This window comes from Diabrotica virgifera, chromosome 7 (genome assembly GCF_917563875.1).
Source record: "Diabrotica virgifera virgifera chromosome 7, PGI_DIABVI_V3a".
Classification (NCBI taxonomy): domain Eukaryota; kingdom Metazoa; phylum Arthropoda; class Insecta; order Coleoptera; family Chrysomelidae; genus Diabrotica; species Diabrotica virgifera.
In genome coordinates, this window is record NC_065449.1 from 214618107 (window position 1) to 214638379 (window position 20273).

Here is a 20273-nt window from a genome sequence, read left to right on the forward strand (position 1 = left end):
TTCAATTCCGAAAAGCAAATATTAACTTTTGAGGAAACAGTTGATTTATTTGAAAACGCTCATGGAACAAAAGATGTTATCAGCGTTATAAATAAATATACAGCAGACATTCTAGAATTTAAAAAACTCATAACCAAAATTCATTCATATACATCCGAACGCTCATTAAAATTGAAATGTACAAAGCTTAACAAAAAAATTACGAGACAGCTCACAAAAGACAACTACGAGGATGAAGAACCTGACACGGATACATCGACTGAATTATCCCAGGAGCTGAACATTCAATAATTATAACTATAACATTCAATTTATTACAATGGAATATAAATGGGTTTTATACCCATTATGAAATGCTAAAACTTTTAATTAATGATATTACCCCCGCTATCATTTGTCTCCAAGAAACGAATTTCAAAGACCAATATTGCCACACATTTAAAAATTTTTCAACATTTTATAAAAATAGAAACAACCAGGAAAAAGCAAGTGGTGGAGTGGCCATTTATGTTAAAAATACTCTTGAAGCACAAACGATTCCACTAAAAACAGACATCGAAGCTGTAGCCGTCTCAGTTAAAGCTTCCCAATGCATTAATATATGTTGCATCTATACTCCCCCAAACACACTTATCACCTTAACCGACTTAAAAGCACTCATTTCACAAATACCTATGCCCAGACTAATAGTAGGAGATTTCAATAGTCACAACCCAATGTGGGGCTCAACAAATTTTAATATCAAAGGCAGACTAATCGAAGACTTGTTAATTGAAGAAAATTTAAACATTCTCAATGATGGAAGACCAACCAGATTTAATGTACATACTGGTACAACATCGGCAATCGATCTATCGATTTGTGACCCAACTCTTTCAACTGCTCTTAATTGGGATCCCCTACCCTTTTTGTATGGGAGCGACCATTACCCAATAAAAATGTCTGTATTTTCTGATGACAATATCTCTGAATACCAACCAGTCCGAAAATGGAACCTGAAAAACGCTAATTGGTACAAGTACGCTGATGCCATAGAAACAGGCATAGAATCACAAGAATCTAGTTTTGAAAACACTGATATAAATGAAACTCTTAACATTTTTACGAATATTATTACATACGCGGCAGAAACACATATAGGAAAAACTAAAATATTAAGGAAACACAGACCTCTCCCATGGTGGAATACGGAATGTCAAAATGCAATCAAGCAATATAAAGCATCTTTTAATAAAATGAAAAAACATAGTAACACAACTAACATAACTGAATACAAAAAACAGAGAGCACATGCTCGATATATAACAAAAAATGCTCGAAAAACCAACTGGAGGAAATTTGTCTCAAATATAAACAGTACAACACCTTTATCTACAGTCTGGGCCAATATTCGTAAAATATCAGGAAAAAACAAATTTTACCAAGTGCCTTTTATTACTCATAATACTAATATAATAACAAAACCTAATGAAATAGCTGATGCTTTTGCTACATACTTCGAAAAAAACTCCAGCAATAGCAACTATTCCGAAGAGTTTATACAACACAAAATCATCACAGAAAAACAACAGCTCGATTGTGAAGATAGAGATAACAGTTCCTTCAATATCCCTTTAACCTTAGATGAACTTAACTTTGCCCTTAATACTACAAAAAACTCTGCTCCTGGACCCGATAATATACCTTTAGTATTCTTGGAAAAACTGCCAGACAATGCAAAGTGTACTCTTCTAAAAATTTTCAATCGAATATGGTTAAATAATGTCTTTCCAACCTCCTGGAGTGATTCAATAATTATACCTATTCTCAAACCTAACAATGCACGAACTAAAATTTCCTCATATAGACCCATCTCTCTCACCAATGTAATGTGCAAAGTCATGGAAAAAATAGTTAATAAAAGATTGCTATGGATATTAGAAGAAAATCACCTCCTGGTTAACGAGCAAAGTGGATTTCGACAAAATCGAACTACTACTGACAACCTCATTGATTTAGAATCTGAAATTCTTGAATCTTTCGCAAACAAACAGGAAACTATTGCAGTATTCATAGACATTACAAAAGCATTTGACACAGCATGGCGTTACGATATTATCAGATCATTACACACTTGGAATATTAGAGGTAATATCATTAATTTCATTTCAAATTTCCTTAAACAACGCAATTTTCAAGTAAGAGTCAATCACTGCACATCTTCAATAAGACTTCAAGCAAATGGCACCCCTCAGGGGTCTGTAATAAGCGCAACGTTATTTTTAATTGCCATTAATAATATTATAGCATCAAACTCCAGCTTAGTTCATGGCAGATTATATGCGGATGATCTGGTATTAGTATCTTCAGGAAAAAACATCTCATCAGTACAGCGTCACTTACAAACCTCACTTCATGAACTCGAAAACTGGTCGAAGAAAACAGGATTTCAGTTTTCACTCAGCAAATCGAAGTGTTTGTTATTTTCAAAGAAACGTGATCCGAATAAACCGCAACTAAAATTATGTAACCAAATCCTGAATTATGCCGATGATATTAGGTTTTTAGGGATGATTTTTGATACGAAACTCACATGGAAAAAACACATTCTACAAATAAAAAAAACATGCCAAAATGGAATTAATCTTATGAAAACTCTCTCTAATAAAAACTATGGAGCTGACTATAACTGCCTAATCCATATTTATAAAACCCTAATTAGATCTAAAATAGATTACGGTTCCATAGTATATGCATCTGCGAAAGAATCCTTATTACACCACCTTGACGTAATCCAAAATACGGCATTAAGAATAGCTACAGGAGCATTTCGGACCAGCCCAATAGAAAGTTTACGAGCAGAAACTGGAGAGCCATCACTTGAACATAGAAGGATGCACTTAACTCTCACATACGCATTTGCTGCTAATTCTAATCCAAACAATCCATCTAGAAATAACATATTCACTGATCGTTTTAAAAACCTATATACTGAAAATAGGAACATGAAACCGCCATTCTACGAAAGAGTTAGGCAAACCCTTAGGACTTTACAAATTCCGATACCAAATACCTATTCCAACTTCATAGAAATTCCTCCTCCTTGGACATTAAGCATTCCTCAATCCGATACATCCTTAAATATCTTTAGAAAGAACGATACTCCACACTCCTTAATAAAAAATACTTTCATCAACAAACTAACAAAATTTTCTAAGTCCTATCATATATATACAGACGCTTCTAAAACATCTACTGGAGTTGGGGCAGCTGTCATTACTCCAAATAGTACACTTGAGTATAAACTACCATCCTTAAGCTGTATACATACTGGCGAGCTATACGCCATCTATCAATCTCTCGTTCATATTAACTCCAGTAATATATCCAATGCTCTTATAATTACCGATTCCCTCAGTTCCATCCATACCATTAACCAACTGTACACGAAGCATCCAATTGCTCTCCTAATTAAAAAAGAACTAGCTACCATTCAAAACAACAACCATATTGTACAATTCCTATGGGTTCCTTCACACATTGGCCTCCAAGGAAATGAAGCGGCGGATCGGACAGCCCAACAAGCCAGGGACAGTGAAACCGCGAGTGAAGTGAGAGATGTAGTTCTTAATGATTTAAAATCATTTATTAAAGTGAAAGTCGAAAATCTGTGGCAAAACCAGTGGGACAGTTCAACTTCAAAACTTCGCGAAGTGAAAACGTTTGTAAAACCGTGGAAATCTCAAATTCACAACAGAACTCACCATGTCATTGTTACTCGCCTTCGTCTAGGACATACCCGACTTACCCACGGACACATAATTGGTCACACTAATCCCACTTTATGTGAAAACTGTAATATCCCACTAAGTGTTAAGCATGTACTTGCAGAGTGTCCAAAATACCAGTTGCAGAGACAGAACAACCACATCCTCGGATCAACAAGTGAAATCTTAGGAGAAAATTGTAAAATTGAACACTTGGTAAAATTCCTTAAAGATATCAATGTATTTAACAAAATCTAACATATGTAAATAAATTACCTTATGTATATGTATATGTCGCTAATAACCTCCGAGGTTGATGCGACTATTTTGTAAAATAAAAAAAAAAAAAAGTAGTTTTAAGTTGCCTTTTTTAGTTTTTGAACTCGTGCATTTGTCGGCTCCCAGCTCCCCCTTCACTTACCACGACTAGTCACCAATTGAACTACATTTTTAAAAATTCGTGTAAAATACCAGCTTTTCTAATATGTAAAATGATTTTTTCTACGGAAAATATTTTTAAAGTTATTCTAAATGCTTATAAACTACAAAATTTCACAAATTTGGCATTTGGATTTTTGGCTAAATTTTTTAGTACATATAGCATTAGTTTTCTACTTTCATTTGGCATACGCAGAATTGCCCTATCTTGATTATTTTCTGTCTTCTGTTAATTGCAAAATAAAGGTCTCTGGGATAAAGAATTAGAGTAACTCTTAAACTAATTAATGGATCGGTCTCAAATTTTGAGGGTTTGTTAAGTACCCCAATACCCAACTTTGTGTGAAACACTAAAGTTCTAAGGTAGTTTTAGTAAATTTTAATAACAAATAACTATTTTCACTTATTTTGTAGTTTGCGTAGCAACAAATTAACTTTTTAACTTTAAAAAATCGGCATTTTGAAGGTTTTTTAATGTTCTAAAAAATTAAATTTTGTAATTGTATGTCAACTATTTAGCTTTTGAATGGGGTGCAAAAAATCGAAAAAATCGCGATTTTTTGCACTAAATTGTTAATAATTAAAAAAAGGACGCGAACTCTAGGCAGGAAACAGGTAGGTTTTCTTCCTATAGGTCTAAAATAACTAAAAAAGTTGTCAGCTACCTGGATCTTTGAGTCTCCCGAACATGGTCTATTTGTAGCTTATTACCCTGGAGTAACATACGCGAGGAGCGTTTCACAAATTACCTATTAAAGGAGATATAGTTTAATCCTCGAAAATTGTTTGTTATGAATATATTTTACAACTTAATATATCTACAAATAACGGTAATATGATCGGTGTGCACGCTAATGGTGAATATAAAATTCTTAATTGTACGTCAAAAAATGCGCAATAACTAACTCTTAAAACCCACCAAATTTCATTTGCATATATCAACCAGCTTTAGGGCAATAAATAAATCAATTTTTTGGGCAATTTTTTGTAAGAAAAAAATTCAACATCCCTTATCTCTGAAACGAAGCATTTGGGGACATATGTTTATCAAGCAAACGGTCATTATTTTTCATGCAGAATTACCCCTTAAAGTTTATCGCACTTATTTAGAAACACCCTGTATTGTTGAAGAACATGGCTAGTTGTTAAAGTACCTAACTTTTATTATCCAACATAAGCGAATGAATTAAAAAACAGAATATTAAGAAAACCTGAAGCTATAGTTCGATTTTAATTTCAGTATTTTATAAATGGTAGAATATTCCACAGGGTGTGGTGAACTTGGAGAAAGGAACACAGTTTGACCGTGGTACACCCTGTATACAATGACAATTTACCTGTCTAGCAACAATATTATTACAGCGATATTATTAAAGAATAGGGCTCTAACATATTAAAAAACTTACTTAAATCGGACAACAGGTTTAGGACATGCGAGACATCAAAAATGATCCATTTTGTGGGTGACCCGTTTTCTGTAACGCGTAGTGTAAATAAAACAAAAATGATAATTTGACATATACATATTTTATTTACAAAAATGCAAAAAAATAATTATATTAAGAGGAAAGGCGGAAAATGTCGCCTGTCAAAATTTTCAATGTATTTTAAATGTATTTTTTTTCGAATCCTGTTTATTTTGAATGAAATATTTGCATTTAAAAATCACACTAAATTTACTCTATTATTTTCACCCCATTAACTTATTAAAATAAACATTATAGAAGTTTTCAGGGATTTTTGGCCCTCGGTAATAAAGTAATATTTCATTATGCGTTTAAATTTTTCAAAAATACTTAATAGTTTTCTAAAAAAATGAATACATTTAAAATATATTAAAAATTTTGACAGGCGACATTTTGTGCCTTTTCCCTTAATTATTTTTAATAATAAAAATATTATAAGTACAAAAATATTAAGATACATACATCAAAATAAAACGATATAACCATTTTTGTCGGAAACAGTAAAAGTCTCCAAGGTCACAAAAATTTAAAATTTCTAATTAAATCTAGTTTTTATAACCATTATCATATTTTTTTATTAAACATATTTAAACAATAAAAATTACTGGTGTAGGTATAATAGACAAAGTTATAAAATAAAAAACTGGAAATGGAACTGGGTAAAATAATTTTCCAGAATTACAAAGCAAAAATATGACTCCAATATAATAGTAAATTAAATATTTGTCTCTTTATATCTTTAGCATAATTATATAAATAGTCCTAATATACCTGAAACTAGGAATAAAAAGGTTATAATCACAAAAATAATTCATGAAATCATTGAAAATTTAGTTTTATTTCATATCCAAAAATAGTAATAATATTTTTTCTTTTAATAATATTTATGTAGAATATAATTTTTTCACTGATATTAATATATGAAACATTTGATTTGTTTTCATGTTTCATGATGCCCTAGATCTACAATTCTCATTTTGACAAATTTTATGTCATTTTTAAACAATTTTAGGATGCGATTTTACACATTAAATATGTGTAAAATATGACTAACCATATTTTTTATTTTTTGTTATTTATTTTCAGTTGAGTTTTGGTCAGAAGAGTCAGCACACTTTTCTGTTTATAATTTTTTTCTTTATATTTGCTGCTGTATAGGTTCTAAGTTATTATTTGTAAAGGCACGATTCCGACATCGACGGAAGGCGGCAGACGGCAACTGCAGGCGGCAGTTAGAGTTGTCACTATAACGACGTCATTACTTTTGCACTATTAATTTGTATATTTTGTAACGTGTGCAAAGGGCATTAACGTTTTCGAATTCCTGATACTGTTGCTTCACCCTATATGGTAAATCCGTTTCAGAAATTGTGTTTGTTGCGTGGAAATGTGTGATTATTTTTCATTTCTCATGAATTTGTAGTATTACGTAATTAATTCTTGATTCTCATGCGTATTCGTATCTCTGTTTTTGTCAAAAGTTGAATTTTGCTGTCAAAGAATTGAGACTCGTAAATCTTTTTGCTAATGTATTTTTGGCGTCGAAAATATGATGCTTTGGACTGATTTGTTTACATAGTGCATACCGTTGCAGATGAGAGGCTCTGAGTGTGTTTATACAATATAACGAGTTCACACGTGTAATATGGCGTACGTTGCAAAAAAAGCCTGGGAGAATTTGAGCTGAAACACAAATCATTAGAATTTCGTAGATTGAATCATATTTGCGGAAGAATGAGTTATTACCTTTGAAGGCGTGATTGAAGTTTGCTTAAACCTTTTCTTTTCGTTTTGAGATAAGAGTGAAAATTGGCGAATTTTTTTGATTGGTAAAACCGGGAGTAGGATAGAAAAATGGGGAGATGGAGTGAGTTTTGGGTGTTAGAGGAGTTGGAAGTATAATCGAGATGAGTTCTAAGTATTCGAGAAGAGCGATCAGTTCTAGAGAGCTAGAATAAGAAGTTTGTGTCTTTCCGTCAGCAGGCCTTGCCTTGCTGACGGAGAAAATTGTTGAAAATAGTTCAATGGAGAAAATTAGTTGTTTGTATTTAGTACAGTTCCTTTGAGTTTTTCAGAGCCGAAGTAGGCTCAAGTGGCTGCTGTGGTCGTAGAGAATATAAATTCTCGACCGTATTTTGTGTTCCTAGTGATGGATTGAACACATCTATTAGTTTTCTTTTGTCGAAAAGTCCTTCGTTTCATTCAATTAAGTTTAATTAATAACAAAAATAATAATAAATGATATATGTGTAAGTGTTACATACAATAAACGAACAATGGAATTTCATCTCTAATATAATTAATACCTGTACTTTTCTGTAAAATTGAGTGTCATTATGTGCGTGACAAAAAAATGGGTCGTAAAGGTACTTGCGCTATTTTTTATTGTTGAACTCTTACGTTTTCTGGCGAATTGATGAAACTTTATTTTTTTTTGATAACAACCTTGCTGAATTTTTATTTGTTTCAATAAAGTAAGAATTATGTTTAATTACTAGATTTTCTTTCTTTTTCTTCTACGGCACTACAGCCCAAATTGAGCCTTGGCCTCCTTTATTTTTTGCCTCCACCCTTGCCTGTCTGTGGCTGCTCTTCTCCATATACGGACTCCTAAAAGGGCTTGTGCGTCGCTGTTTACTGTGTCTTCCCAGCGCTTTCATGGCTTCCCAACCGGTCTCTTTCCTTGCATTCTAGCATTCAGTGCTCGTTTTGGTAGCCTATCCTCTCCCATTTTTATCACATGTCCGGCCCATTGCAATCTTTGTAATCTAATGAAATCTGACAGGGGCGTTTCCTTATAAAGTTTATAAAGCTCGTTGTTGTATCGACTTCTGAAGATTCCGTTTTCCCTCACAGGTCCTAGTATTCTCCTAAGTACTTTCCTTTCGAATGTGTCGAGTTTGTTTTTGGATGTTTCTTTCAGCACCCAGGCTTCACTGCCATAGCATGTTATTGGTCGAAATAAGGTTTTATAGATTCTCATCTTTGTATTTCGGTGGACACTTTTAGACCGAAATATATGGGAGAGGGCAAAATAAGCTCTGTTTGCCTGCGTTATTCTCTTCCGTATTTCTCCATCTTCTGATCCGTCGGCATATATTTCTACTCCCAGATATGTAAACTTTTCAACCGTTTCAATGTCATCTTCATGTATAATGTTTTCTGGGACTATATTTCTTCTCGTCTGAGTCATTATTTTTGTTTTTTCTGTGTTAATTTCCATTTTTGTTTGTGTTTTTAACTCTGCATATGTTTCCTGTGCTCCTGTTGATGTTCTACTGATAATATTAATATCATCAGCATAAGCGGCCAGTTGAACCGTTCGGTTGGTCAGTAGATTTCCTCGTCCAGTTTGCATTTGCCTAACCGCATACTCCAGTGCCAGGTTAAACAGTGTTGGGGCCAGCCCATCTCCCTGTTTTAGTCCCTGCGAAATGTTAAAAAGGTCTGTCCGGTGGTTTTGTATTCGTACACATGCCTGAGTTTCATCCATTGTGGCTTTAATGAGTCTTATTAACTTGTGTTGTATTGCCAATTCAGCCAATATATAGTATAGTTTGTTCCTTTTGACTGAGTCGTATGCCTGTTTGAAGTCTACAAACACGTTGTGAACATCAACATCGTGTTCCCATGCTTTGCTCAAGATCTGTTTTACTGTGAATATTTGATCCAGTGTCGATCTTCCCCGTCGGAAGCCCGTCTGATACTCTCCAATAATATTTTCTGCTAGTGGTTGGAGCCGCTGGTTTATAATATACGTGAGGACTTTATATGCTGTACAGAGTAGAGAGATTCCACGGTAGTTTTTGCACTGGAGTTTGGCTCCTTTTTTATAGATCGGGCATACCATACTTTTCTTCCAGTGGTCGGGTATTTTCTCTTCTTGCCATACGTCTCTGATGAGCGCGTGGATGTGACTTGCCAGGTGGTCGCCACCTACCTTATATAGTTCTGCTGGTATTTCATCAACTCCCGGAGCTTTATTGTTTTTCTGGACCTTAGAGATTTTCTTTACCAATCTCTATTATCCTTGTAAAGTAATCACACATGAAAGTAGCCTACGGTAAGTACAGATATTTCAAATAACCGCCATTATTAGTTTTACATTTTTTTTTTATAAGTAAACATATATGATATTTCCTTTTTTTTAATTATGGCGTCCCCCGAGCATTTGAGTTTCAATTTTATTTAACATCTATTAAGAATCCACACCCCTAGGTCTCTGAAGACTTAGAGCTTCCGAGGTATATCAAAAGTTAAGTAGCACCAAGTATATTTTTATATTTTGTTAAATTTGTCATGTTACATATTTTTTGCCTTTGTTATCCATAGGCGTGCCACATTAAAATGTCGCCCACCGTGTTTGGGGCATACTTAGTGCCACATTAAAATGGCGCCCTTTCGTGGGACTTACAATTTATTAGCAACTGCTGTCCAGCATAACGTTAGTTGCTAATAAATATACAAACTAATAGTGCAAAATAATCACGTCGTCATGGCGATAACTCTAACTACCGCCTGCAGTTGCCGTCTGCCGTCGATGTCGGAATCGTACCTTAATTCCTAATTCAATATGTTTATTGAGTTATTAGCTGGAAACTACAAAGAATTTTTAGCTATTGCTTGTATATTTCTGTTTTTGTGTTTGTGATTTTTACAATGGAATTTCAACTAACTTTTTTAACAAACATGGCCTAAAACTAGATAAGTCTTATAAATTATACCTCGAAATTTTATCACAAATAGGTATATAACTTATAAGAAATCAATTTCTTTTAGCATACCAAGCATCTGTGTTTGGGTCATAAACGTATGTTTTCCATTGGTTATTCATGAAAATGCTGAAAGAGTTTCCAGAGACTTGTGGTCCTGATTGACTACCACCGGCTCCGAATCTGTTTTCAAATCCTTGGTTTCCGGTATTAGAAACAGGTCTTTGGTTTCCGGTGTTAAAAACAGGTTCTTGGTTTCCACTAGTAGAAACAGGTCGATTTCCGTTAAAGTTGGTTTCACGGTTTGGAGAAGCTCCGATATGTTTTTGAATGGCTTCAGCGTTGACATGCCAAAATGGTTTGTTTTCGTCCGGCCATGTATTAACTCGGTTTTTAAGATCAACATTTGGGTCAACAGGAATTCTTTCTGGGGTTCTATCAGGTACCCCTAGCCTGCTAGCGAAGTCCTGCGGAGCTTGGTTAGATACGGTGCCTTCAGTTTTAAATCGTGACGCTACATCAGGGACGCCTTTCGAACTGCTGCCTGCGAAAGATGGTCTACCTTGTGCGGTGGCAGAAGCAATAAGGACAGAAGCGAGTATGAAGTAGATCTGAAAATGAAAAAATAATTATAGAATAACAAAATTCCTAGAAACATATTCGTACAACGTACGAAAATTAAAAAAATATACAATTCATTTACTGAAGATCATTTACTGAGTACCTTGTTAGCATCACGAGAAAAAGAAGGCTTTCTGAAGAATTCTAAGAACTTAAGATCTGCGACGAACTGCAGAAGAGCTGCAACTGTTTTCAAAATGTATTTGAATGTCAAATTACGATAGTGTAGGGTGTAGGCATATCCGTAGTAGGATAGTAGTATAGTACTTTAGTAGACAATAACAGTAGTAATAAATAAAGATTGGATCGAAAAACTGAAAAATACCTTTTCAATATTTTTCAAAAATCTATCGAATGACACTAAACACGACCCCCTTACTCTCCACCTCCTGGAGGTGGGGTGGGAGTAACTTTAAAATCTTAAATGAAAACCCTTATTTGTTATTGCAGATTTGGATTGCTTACGTAAATAAGTAAATTTTATTTCAGACATTTTTTCGAATTTTGTTTCGATGGCGCTATAATCGGAAAAAGCGATTTATTGTGATAGCATAGGTAAATAATTATAGAAACGGTAACGGTCTAATATCTCGAGAAATACACTTCCAAATAAAAAACCAAAAAATACGTGTTTAATATTTTTCAAGAACCTATCGAATAACATTAAACACGACCCTTCACTTCACTCCACCCGCTGGAGGTGGGGTGGGGGTAACTTTAATATCAAATAGGAATCCCCATGTTTTATTGCATATTTGGATTCCTCATGAAAAATAAGTAACATTTATCCGAAACATTTTTTAGAATTGTTGATAGCTGGCGCTAATAAATAGTATTTTTCCGATTACAGCGCCATATATCCATAATTCGAAAAAATGTCTCGAATAGAAGTTACTTATTTTTACGTAAGGAATCCAAATCTGCAATAAAAATGGATGCTCCTATTTAAGATTTTAAAGTTACCCCTCGCCCCACCACCAGGGGGTGGAGTGGAGAGTCGTGTTTGATGTTATTCGATAGGTTCTTGAAAAATATTAAATACGTTTTTTTGGTTTTTTATTCGGAAGTGTATTTCTCGTGATATTAGACCGTTTATAGAGGATGTCCGAAAAGATTGGTCTTAAATCATACCACAGATTCGGGAGTCAAAAATAGGTTGATTGAACCTCACTTACCTATATACAATAGTGCACACAAAAAAGTTACAGCCCTTTGAAGTTACAAAATGAAAATCGATTTTTTTTCATATATCGAAAACTCTTAGAGATTTTTTATTGAAAATCAACATGTGTAGTTCTTATGGCAGCAACATCTTAAAAAAAATTTAAGTGAAATTTGGGCACCCCATAAAAATTTTATGGGGGTTTTGGTCCTTTAAACCCCCCCCCCCCCCCAAACTTTTGTTTACGTTCCAATTAAATTATTATTGTGGCACCATTAGTTAAACACAATATTTTTAAAACTTTTTTGCCTCCTAGTACTTTTTCGATAAGCCAGTGTTTATCGACATAATTTGAATATTTGTCGAATCCACCACATATTTGTATATGGTTAAGTACGATTACAGAGACCTGTTAATAATCTGGAATTTTATTTATAATTTACATTTTTATGTATATTTTTAAAAAGAAGCAACATCTCGATAAAAGGTGACTTGTTAAAAAAAGACTAAGAGGCAAAAAAGTTTTAAAAACCCTGTGTTTAACTAATGGTACCACAATAATAGTTTAATTGGAACTTACACAAACATTTGGGGGGTTTAAAGGAACAAAACCCTCATAAAATTTTTATGTAAATATATTAAAAAAGAAGCCGCATCTCCATAAAAACTGGCTTATCGAAAAAATACTAAGAGGGAAAAGTTTTAAAAACGTTGTGTTTAACTAATGGTACCACAATAATGAATTACTTGGAATGTACACAAAAGTTTGGGGGGTTTAAGGGAAGAAAACCCCCATAAAATTTTTATAGGGCGGAGAAACTTCACTATAGTTTTGTTTTAAGTTGCTCCTGCCATAAGAATGATACATGTCTATTTTGAATAAAATATCTCTAATTGTTTGATATATTGAAAAAAATCCATTTTCATTTTGTAACTTCAAAGGGCTGTAACTTTTTTTATGATCACATTTGTACTAAGGTAAGTTAGGTTCAATCAAACTCTTTTTGACCCAAGAATGTATGGTATAATTGATGACCAATCTTTTCGGGACACCCTGTATAATTTACCTATGGTATCACGATATATGTTTTTTCCGATCATAGCGACATCTATCCACAATTTAAAAAAATGTTTTGAATAAAATTTGCTTATTTTTATGTAAGTAATCCAAATCTGCAATAACAAATGGGGGTTCCATTTAAGATTTTAAAGTTACCCCCTCCCCACCTCCAGGGGGTGGAGTAGATGGGACGTGTTTAGTATCATTCGATAGATTTTTGAAAAATTTTGAACACGTATTTTTCAGAGTTTCGATCCAATCTTCATTTAAAGAAGTATTCGTTCGTCCCGCGAATAATTCGATCGTCCCGGGCGATGGGTTCCACCCTGGGCACCAGGTACCTCGGAGACCATTGCCATCAAAAAAGTCGTGTTCAGTGAACTCCAAAACCCCCAAGTATAAATATTGAACTCATTTCCGTCAATATTTCCTGAGTTCTAAATTTTTCATTTTCCATCTCTTCGAGATGTACTTTGAAAATGCATTTTCTTATTCACAAAATTTTTTGCCGGAGATCAATTTAGTTCACAACATTGCCTGACACTCTCTCGAGTCGAATGCAAAAAGTTGCATGACGATTCATCTTACTGCACAAAATTCCTCGGTTTTGGGCTTTTTAGTGCTTCGTTGCTTCGTCTATAAGTAAATACGTAGCAAAATTTTTAATTTAAGTTTTATGCTATTATCTTTATTATTTATGTATTAGACTATCTAAACATTTATGTTCTTTATTACCTATTTTTGTTATTTAACTAATTAAAGGGTCCATTGTGTTGTTTTGCTATCTGGCTATTAAATATTAACCAAAATATATAGAAATCCAATAAATGTAAACTAATACAGCGATAACCTCTTTAATCAAGATAAATAATTCCACACTGTATATATAATTATTCAATTCCGTTGAAAATATAGTAAAAACAAGATTGCCTTGAATGAAGATAAACTCGTAACCTATTCTTTGCATTCAATAACATAAAAATGATAATTATTTGGAATATATTGTTTGTATGCTGATTTTTTCTTCAGTGACGTATTAGTAATAAAGTAAAAAATATAAACATTTTTCTACGTCGTTATGCAAATCGGTATTTTTTGATCAAGTTTATTTCCCTCATTTTTTGGTGACGTTTAAGAACTTTCCTGAATATATTTGATATAAATAGGTTTGTTGTTTTTTTAAATTTCTTTTTATGGGCGTTTCCGAAAATTGTTGAAAATGCAAAATGCATTTTTGAAGAAAGGAGACAAAATGAAAAAGATAATAACGTAAGGCAGGAAGTATTTAGAGAACTGAGTATTAACATTACAAAGGCAAAGGTAAGGAAAGAATAATACACTGCAAAAAACAAAATACCAAACAAGAAATAAAGGAAATAATACCATCTAGGTTTTAACAAAAAACATACAAAAAGGAAAGGGTAAAGTCGACACCATAGAAAATTTAGGGGGCACAACTACTAAGAACTACTAAGGATAGTTAAATAATTATATACAGACCGCAAGATGTATCATAGTGCTAATGCATAGGGTAATGGATAAGGATGCATGCAGTAGAAATAGAGTGAAATAAATGAAATGGAAGCAAGAGAGTGCTAATGTACCTACATTGTGTGACAGAAATATTCCAATCAAACTAAAGGGAGAATTCTATAAAACTCTCATAAGACTAGCTATAGTGTACTTAACTGAATGTCGCGAATTAAAAAGAAAGAGTAACAACGAATATGAATGGAAATGCTTAGATGAATGAGTAAAGTTACCAAAATGGATAAAACTAAGAATAAGTAGGTATAGTAGCATACGCATGCTAAACATGGACCTTGACCAAAGCAAACATGGATAAAATAATGAATACACAAAGAGCCATGGAGAGAGCAATGTTAGGAGTAAAGTTAACAGTCAAAAGTCAAAAGAGACAAGTCAAAGTAAGAAATAAAACAAAAGTCAAAGACCGAGGACAACATCTAGCTAGGCTAAAATGGAGATTCGCAGGCCATACCGCTAGACAAACAATGGATACCACCAACAGGAAAGAGAGCAAGAGGACGAACCCAGATGAGTTGGACCGGAAACAGATAGCACAAAACAGGAGCGAATAGAGGAAATTCGGGGAAGCCTATGTTCAAAATTGGACGAATTAAAGGGCAAAAGAAGAAGAAGAATAAAGAAGAAAGTATAGTAGAAGAAGTCTAGGAATATCCCAATTAATGCCAAAATTAGAGATTTTAGGTTAAGATGTTTAGGACATGTTGAACGTCAAGACATCAACCAAACAATTTGAAGAATTTTTGAATTGAAATATGCAGGAAGAAATTGAAAAGGAACATCAAAAAAGTTGGTGTAGAACATTTGGGTAAAGAGGATTGATATTAGTATGTCTGTATGACCCAAGATTAAAACTTTTGGAGAAATGTCAGGATGCCGATCCCGAATAAAGACAAAGATAGCCATATAGTTCTGAAGCTATTACTTGGTGGAATTTATGTAATTTATTATTCTAATTGTGAAATAAGTCACAATTTAACTTGAAAAATGATTTTAATCGTTTAGAAATCGTATAACGTTTAGACTTCCACTTCGGACGTCTAAACGTTAATGAAATCATTTTTCATTTTTGAGGTGTATATTCCACTACGATATTTTCAGATCTATTGTGGTTTTCTTGTCCGAAATTCTTTAACGTGACATTTTTTCACAGGTCAAATAACTTCGAGACTGAGCCTTCCATGCAGCTTTTTGTCAGAAATCTTTATTCGCCTAATGCAAAGAACCGTACATTTGTCAGGCTGTCACGTCACACTAACATAAAAAATGTGCTCTGCTATTTCTTCCTCTAGGTGACAGAATCAACACAGGTCAATACAGTCACGTGACACGCTGTCAGATTTTGTAAGGACGTTTTAACATTGATTCTTATGGGATTATTTTGTTAAACTTGAATAGTTTATGTTGTAGTGATAATAACCGAATACAATGGTTCGAATTCATTAGATATTAATTTATAGTGTAATTCATAGTACAACAAAAATATTTTCTTTTCGTTAATAAAGATTTATTGACATAAACTGCGATAGTGAGGTTAGAGATAAAGACAAAGAGAATGAAAAAGGGAGACAGGACCAGTTTAAAAAGCTATCGACCAAGTAATTTTTAAAACAAATTCTACAAAGTTTTACCTCGTTACAAAAATACTGCTACATACATCTATAAAACCAAAATTTTCAGATGAGTTATAAAAAGACCAGAAAAATTAATATATTAATAGTTATTTATGTATCAAGGGCGTAAAACAGGCGTTTATGGACCGCGAAGTGTAAGTAAGAGCCTGAGCCGATAGGCGAGGGCTATTAACACGTAAGGTCCATAAACGCTGTTTACGCCCGAAATACATACAAATTTTTATGCACGACTGTTTTAATGATCATTTATTAATAAAGATACAAAATTCCTTGCACGATCGTTTTAGTTATTATTTTTTAATGCTTCTTTTTCTTTCCACCTTCTGCGAGCATTTTATTATAAATACCGTTTCAAAAGTTGCATGAATTTTATAGCTCAATTTATTAAAACTCATCCTGTATAACAATTCACCGAATCATTTGTATTGGTTAGTTAATAAAAATGTCATATTGAAAGAAATATGTGTAAGAAATAATAATATGATATTCTCCTTTTCATGAACATTTTTCAGTGCGTCACAAATTATAGAAAAAAAGGTAAGTCCGTGATAATACACATTTATGACATTTATTCTAACGTGACATTTTAGTTAAATCTGACAGTGGTCAAATTTTATTTTCAATTTGGAATAAAACCAAATCAATTGTGTCTATTGCATTTATAAAATGGTATTTTCTTTCATTTGTATAGTCTTATAAATTGTACAGATTATATTGATAATATTATTATTTTATTTAATAAATAATTCTTTTTTGATTATGGCGCCATCTATCGACAACTAGAATAATCACCGAACTAGAATAATTACCGAAGTATTCCCAGACGTGCCTTTTTTTCTGTCACATACAATTTAATGCGTTAGAGAGAAATCGAAAAACTGTGACGCACTGAAAGATGATCATGAGAAAAAGAATAGAACAGTAATCTCTATCTATAGCTATGTTCGCGCTACCCTAACAACAAAGTAAATAAGTCATAGTAAGTCGCCATTATTTATCGTATTGAAAGTTTCATAACACATTTTTCACAAGATGTTCTTTAATAATGGAAATGGAAACTAGTGACGATGAAATATTTTATGGAACACCACCGGAAATTTTTAAAGCAGCAGCAGATGCAAAATTAAGTTTACTACCCGCTAAATCTAAGAAAATATACGATAAGTTCTACGATGAATTTGTTAGTTGGTGCAAATTGCAGAATGTTAAAGACGGTAATTATACAGAAAATGTATTTTTTGCATATTTATACTTACAACAGAACAAAGTAGCAAATCCTAACATTTCTATAAATAATTGTTCAAATTGTGTTATAAATATAAAATTATAGATGTAGGAAACGTATGTTTGATTGCTAAAGTTATAATTCCTTTATTAAAATAAAATACAATAAATAAAAACTTTGTGTTACACTAACCACACCCGCCATCTAACATTACCGTCCTGCGGGCGATAAAGAAGCCCACGGGCGCTAAAGTGGCACTTTACGCCCGCCAAATGTATACATAATATAGACTTTATCGCCTGGTCGTGCATAAAAGTATTTAATTAACAGAGATAAATTACGCATATGTGGCTGCTACAAGAATTGCTGAAAGCAGGTTTAAGTACTCCCCTAGACTTAAATGTGCTATTAAGTGTGGATAACATTAAAATTTTTAAACTAATTATGATATTTCTTCAAAAAATTAAATTAAAAGTGTGAATGTAAAACTAATCGTTTGAATGAATAGGTATTTCTTTTGTATTATGTAATGTATGAATGAGATATTTACTGTAATTAATTATATTATTTTGTAACCTATGTATGTTTTAGTTCTTACCGTAGTGAAAAAAAAATTAATATAGTTGTATTTATTAACATAGTACGTAGGCATTGTTATTAATTTGTAAGCTTTATTTTTTTTTATTTTTTATTTTTAAGTATATACTGGACAATTTTATACTTATGAACGAAGAATAATAATTTTATATATGTAGTTACGTGGCTAAAGGTTCTGAACCAAGGCCAGAATAAAATAAAAAAAAATTACGCATATAGTGCTTTGGAAGAATTTTAATGAAATTAACCAGAAAATTGTGTTTATATACAAAATATACCAAAAATATATGAAGGTGGATAAGTTGTATAAGGAAGTCATCTGGATTGAACAAGACAGATTGAACAAGAAGAATAGAAGAGTCAACAGAAAGTATAAAAAAAAAACTGGAATTACTTATTACACAAAAAAAAACTGGCAAATCTAAACACAAATACTTCTAATTGGAGTGATCGATAAAAGAAGAAAATCGTCAAATTAATATCAAATTATAAATTGCTTGTTATTAAATTCTGTCCTATTTCCTTTTCAAGTATTCTGTATTCTTGCGCTGTTTTCTTAACATCAAGTAACTTTTCGTTTAAATATAACAATAAAATATAACGTCTACTTACCATAATGAAACCTTGAGTCACAATATCTTATTCGTAATAAAAAACAAAACAAACTGTTGAAGAGTCCGAGTTCACTTAACTGTAACCGAGCAGATAAAGATTCGAGAAGAGACTGGCTACTGGCTTATCAACCAAGGATTTCGGGCTATATATTTAATTAAACTGTTTTAGTGATTCACGGAATAGAAAAAATGCCTGAAGACAATTATTATTGTAAGAGAGAGGAATTCCCACAGACGCAGACGTCGAGTAAAACAAAGGCGGGAAGAACGAGTTGACGGCCGAAATTTCTAAAATGACCAAATTTAAACGTGTTTGTATTTAGTTAAACTTACATACATAATCTAAACTGACAAGGGATATGACTAAGTTTTCACTCTAATGGCATATAAAACAACATAATGCTATTCTACGCCCCACCAGAATGAAAACAATGGGAACCTTCTCCGGTTACACCTCCGAGGCTTCTACAGTATGCAAGCCATACGGATGCTGAGACTAAGGAAGATGAGGCAATTCTACAATTTACAATTCACGTCCCATCTGCTCAGCGCTTTAAAGTTCCAACGAGAATGGTGTAACCAGAGCAGGTTCCCATTGTTTTCATTCTGGTGGGTTGTAGAATAGCATTATGTTGTTTTATATGCCATTAGAGTGAAAACTTACTCATGTTGTAGCAGTTGCCGCTAGGGCATCTATACCATTTCGTTCGTTGCAATCCGGGACTGCACGCTGGGGTTTGTTTTAGTTGGATCAGGGAGAGCAGCATATGTACCTCCTGATGAGAAACTAATAAGTTTCAAAACCGTTAGAGGTGCTTGCTGCACTCTCTGATTGGACTAGAATATGGTTCGGCTATTTTTTTGGTTTTGCAACGAAATTGAAAATGGTTATTCATTTTTGATATACATTTACTCTGATTGGAGTACGAAGGGAACCATTCTCGTTGGAACTTTACCGCGCTGAGCAGATGGGACGTGAATTGTAAATTGTAGAATTCCCTCATCTTCCTTAGTCTCAGCATCCGTATGGCTTGCATACTGTAGAAGCCTCGGAGGTGTAACCAGAGAAGGTTCCCATTGTTTTCATTCTGGTGGGGTGTAGAATAGCATTATGTTGTTTTATATGCCATTAGAGTGAAAACTTAGTCATGTTGTAGCAGTTGCCGCTAGGGCATCTATGCCATTTCGTTCGTTGCAATCCGGGACTGCACGCTGGGGTTTGTTTTGGTTGGATCAGGGAGAGCAGCATATGTACCTCCTGATGACAGACTAATACGTTTCGAAACCGTTAGAGGTGCTTGCTGGACTCTCTGATTGGACTAGAATATGGTTCGGCTGTATTTTCGTTTTGCAACGAAATTGAAAATGGTTATTCATTTTTGATATACATTTACTCTGATTGTAGTACGAAGGGAACCATTCTCGTTGGAACTTTACCACACTGAGCAGA

General features: G+C 33.3%; 1 protein-coding gene across 1 annotated transcript; it reads right to left on the reverse strand.

Annotated features, from left to right (window-relative positions):
- Positions 1-5691: 5691 nt before the first annotated feature.
- Positions 5692-18983, reverse strand: LOC114335617 (uncharacterized). The gene is made up of 2 exons (XM_028285880.2): positions 18822-18983; positions 5692-10973 (listed from the first exon to the last, which is right to left on the reverse strand). The coding sequence occupies exons 1-2, from the start codon at positions 18822-18824 to the stop codon at positions 10416-10418; spliced, it is 561 nt and encodes a 186-aa protein (XP_028141681.1). The 5' UTR covers positions 18825-18983; the 3' UTR covers positions 5692-10415.
- Positions 18984-20273: the final 1290 nt, after the last annotated feature.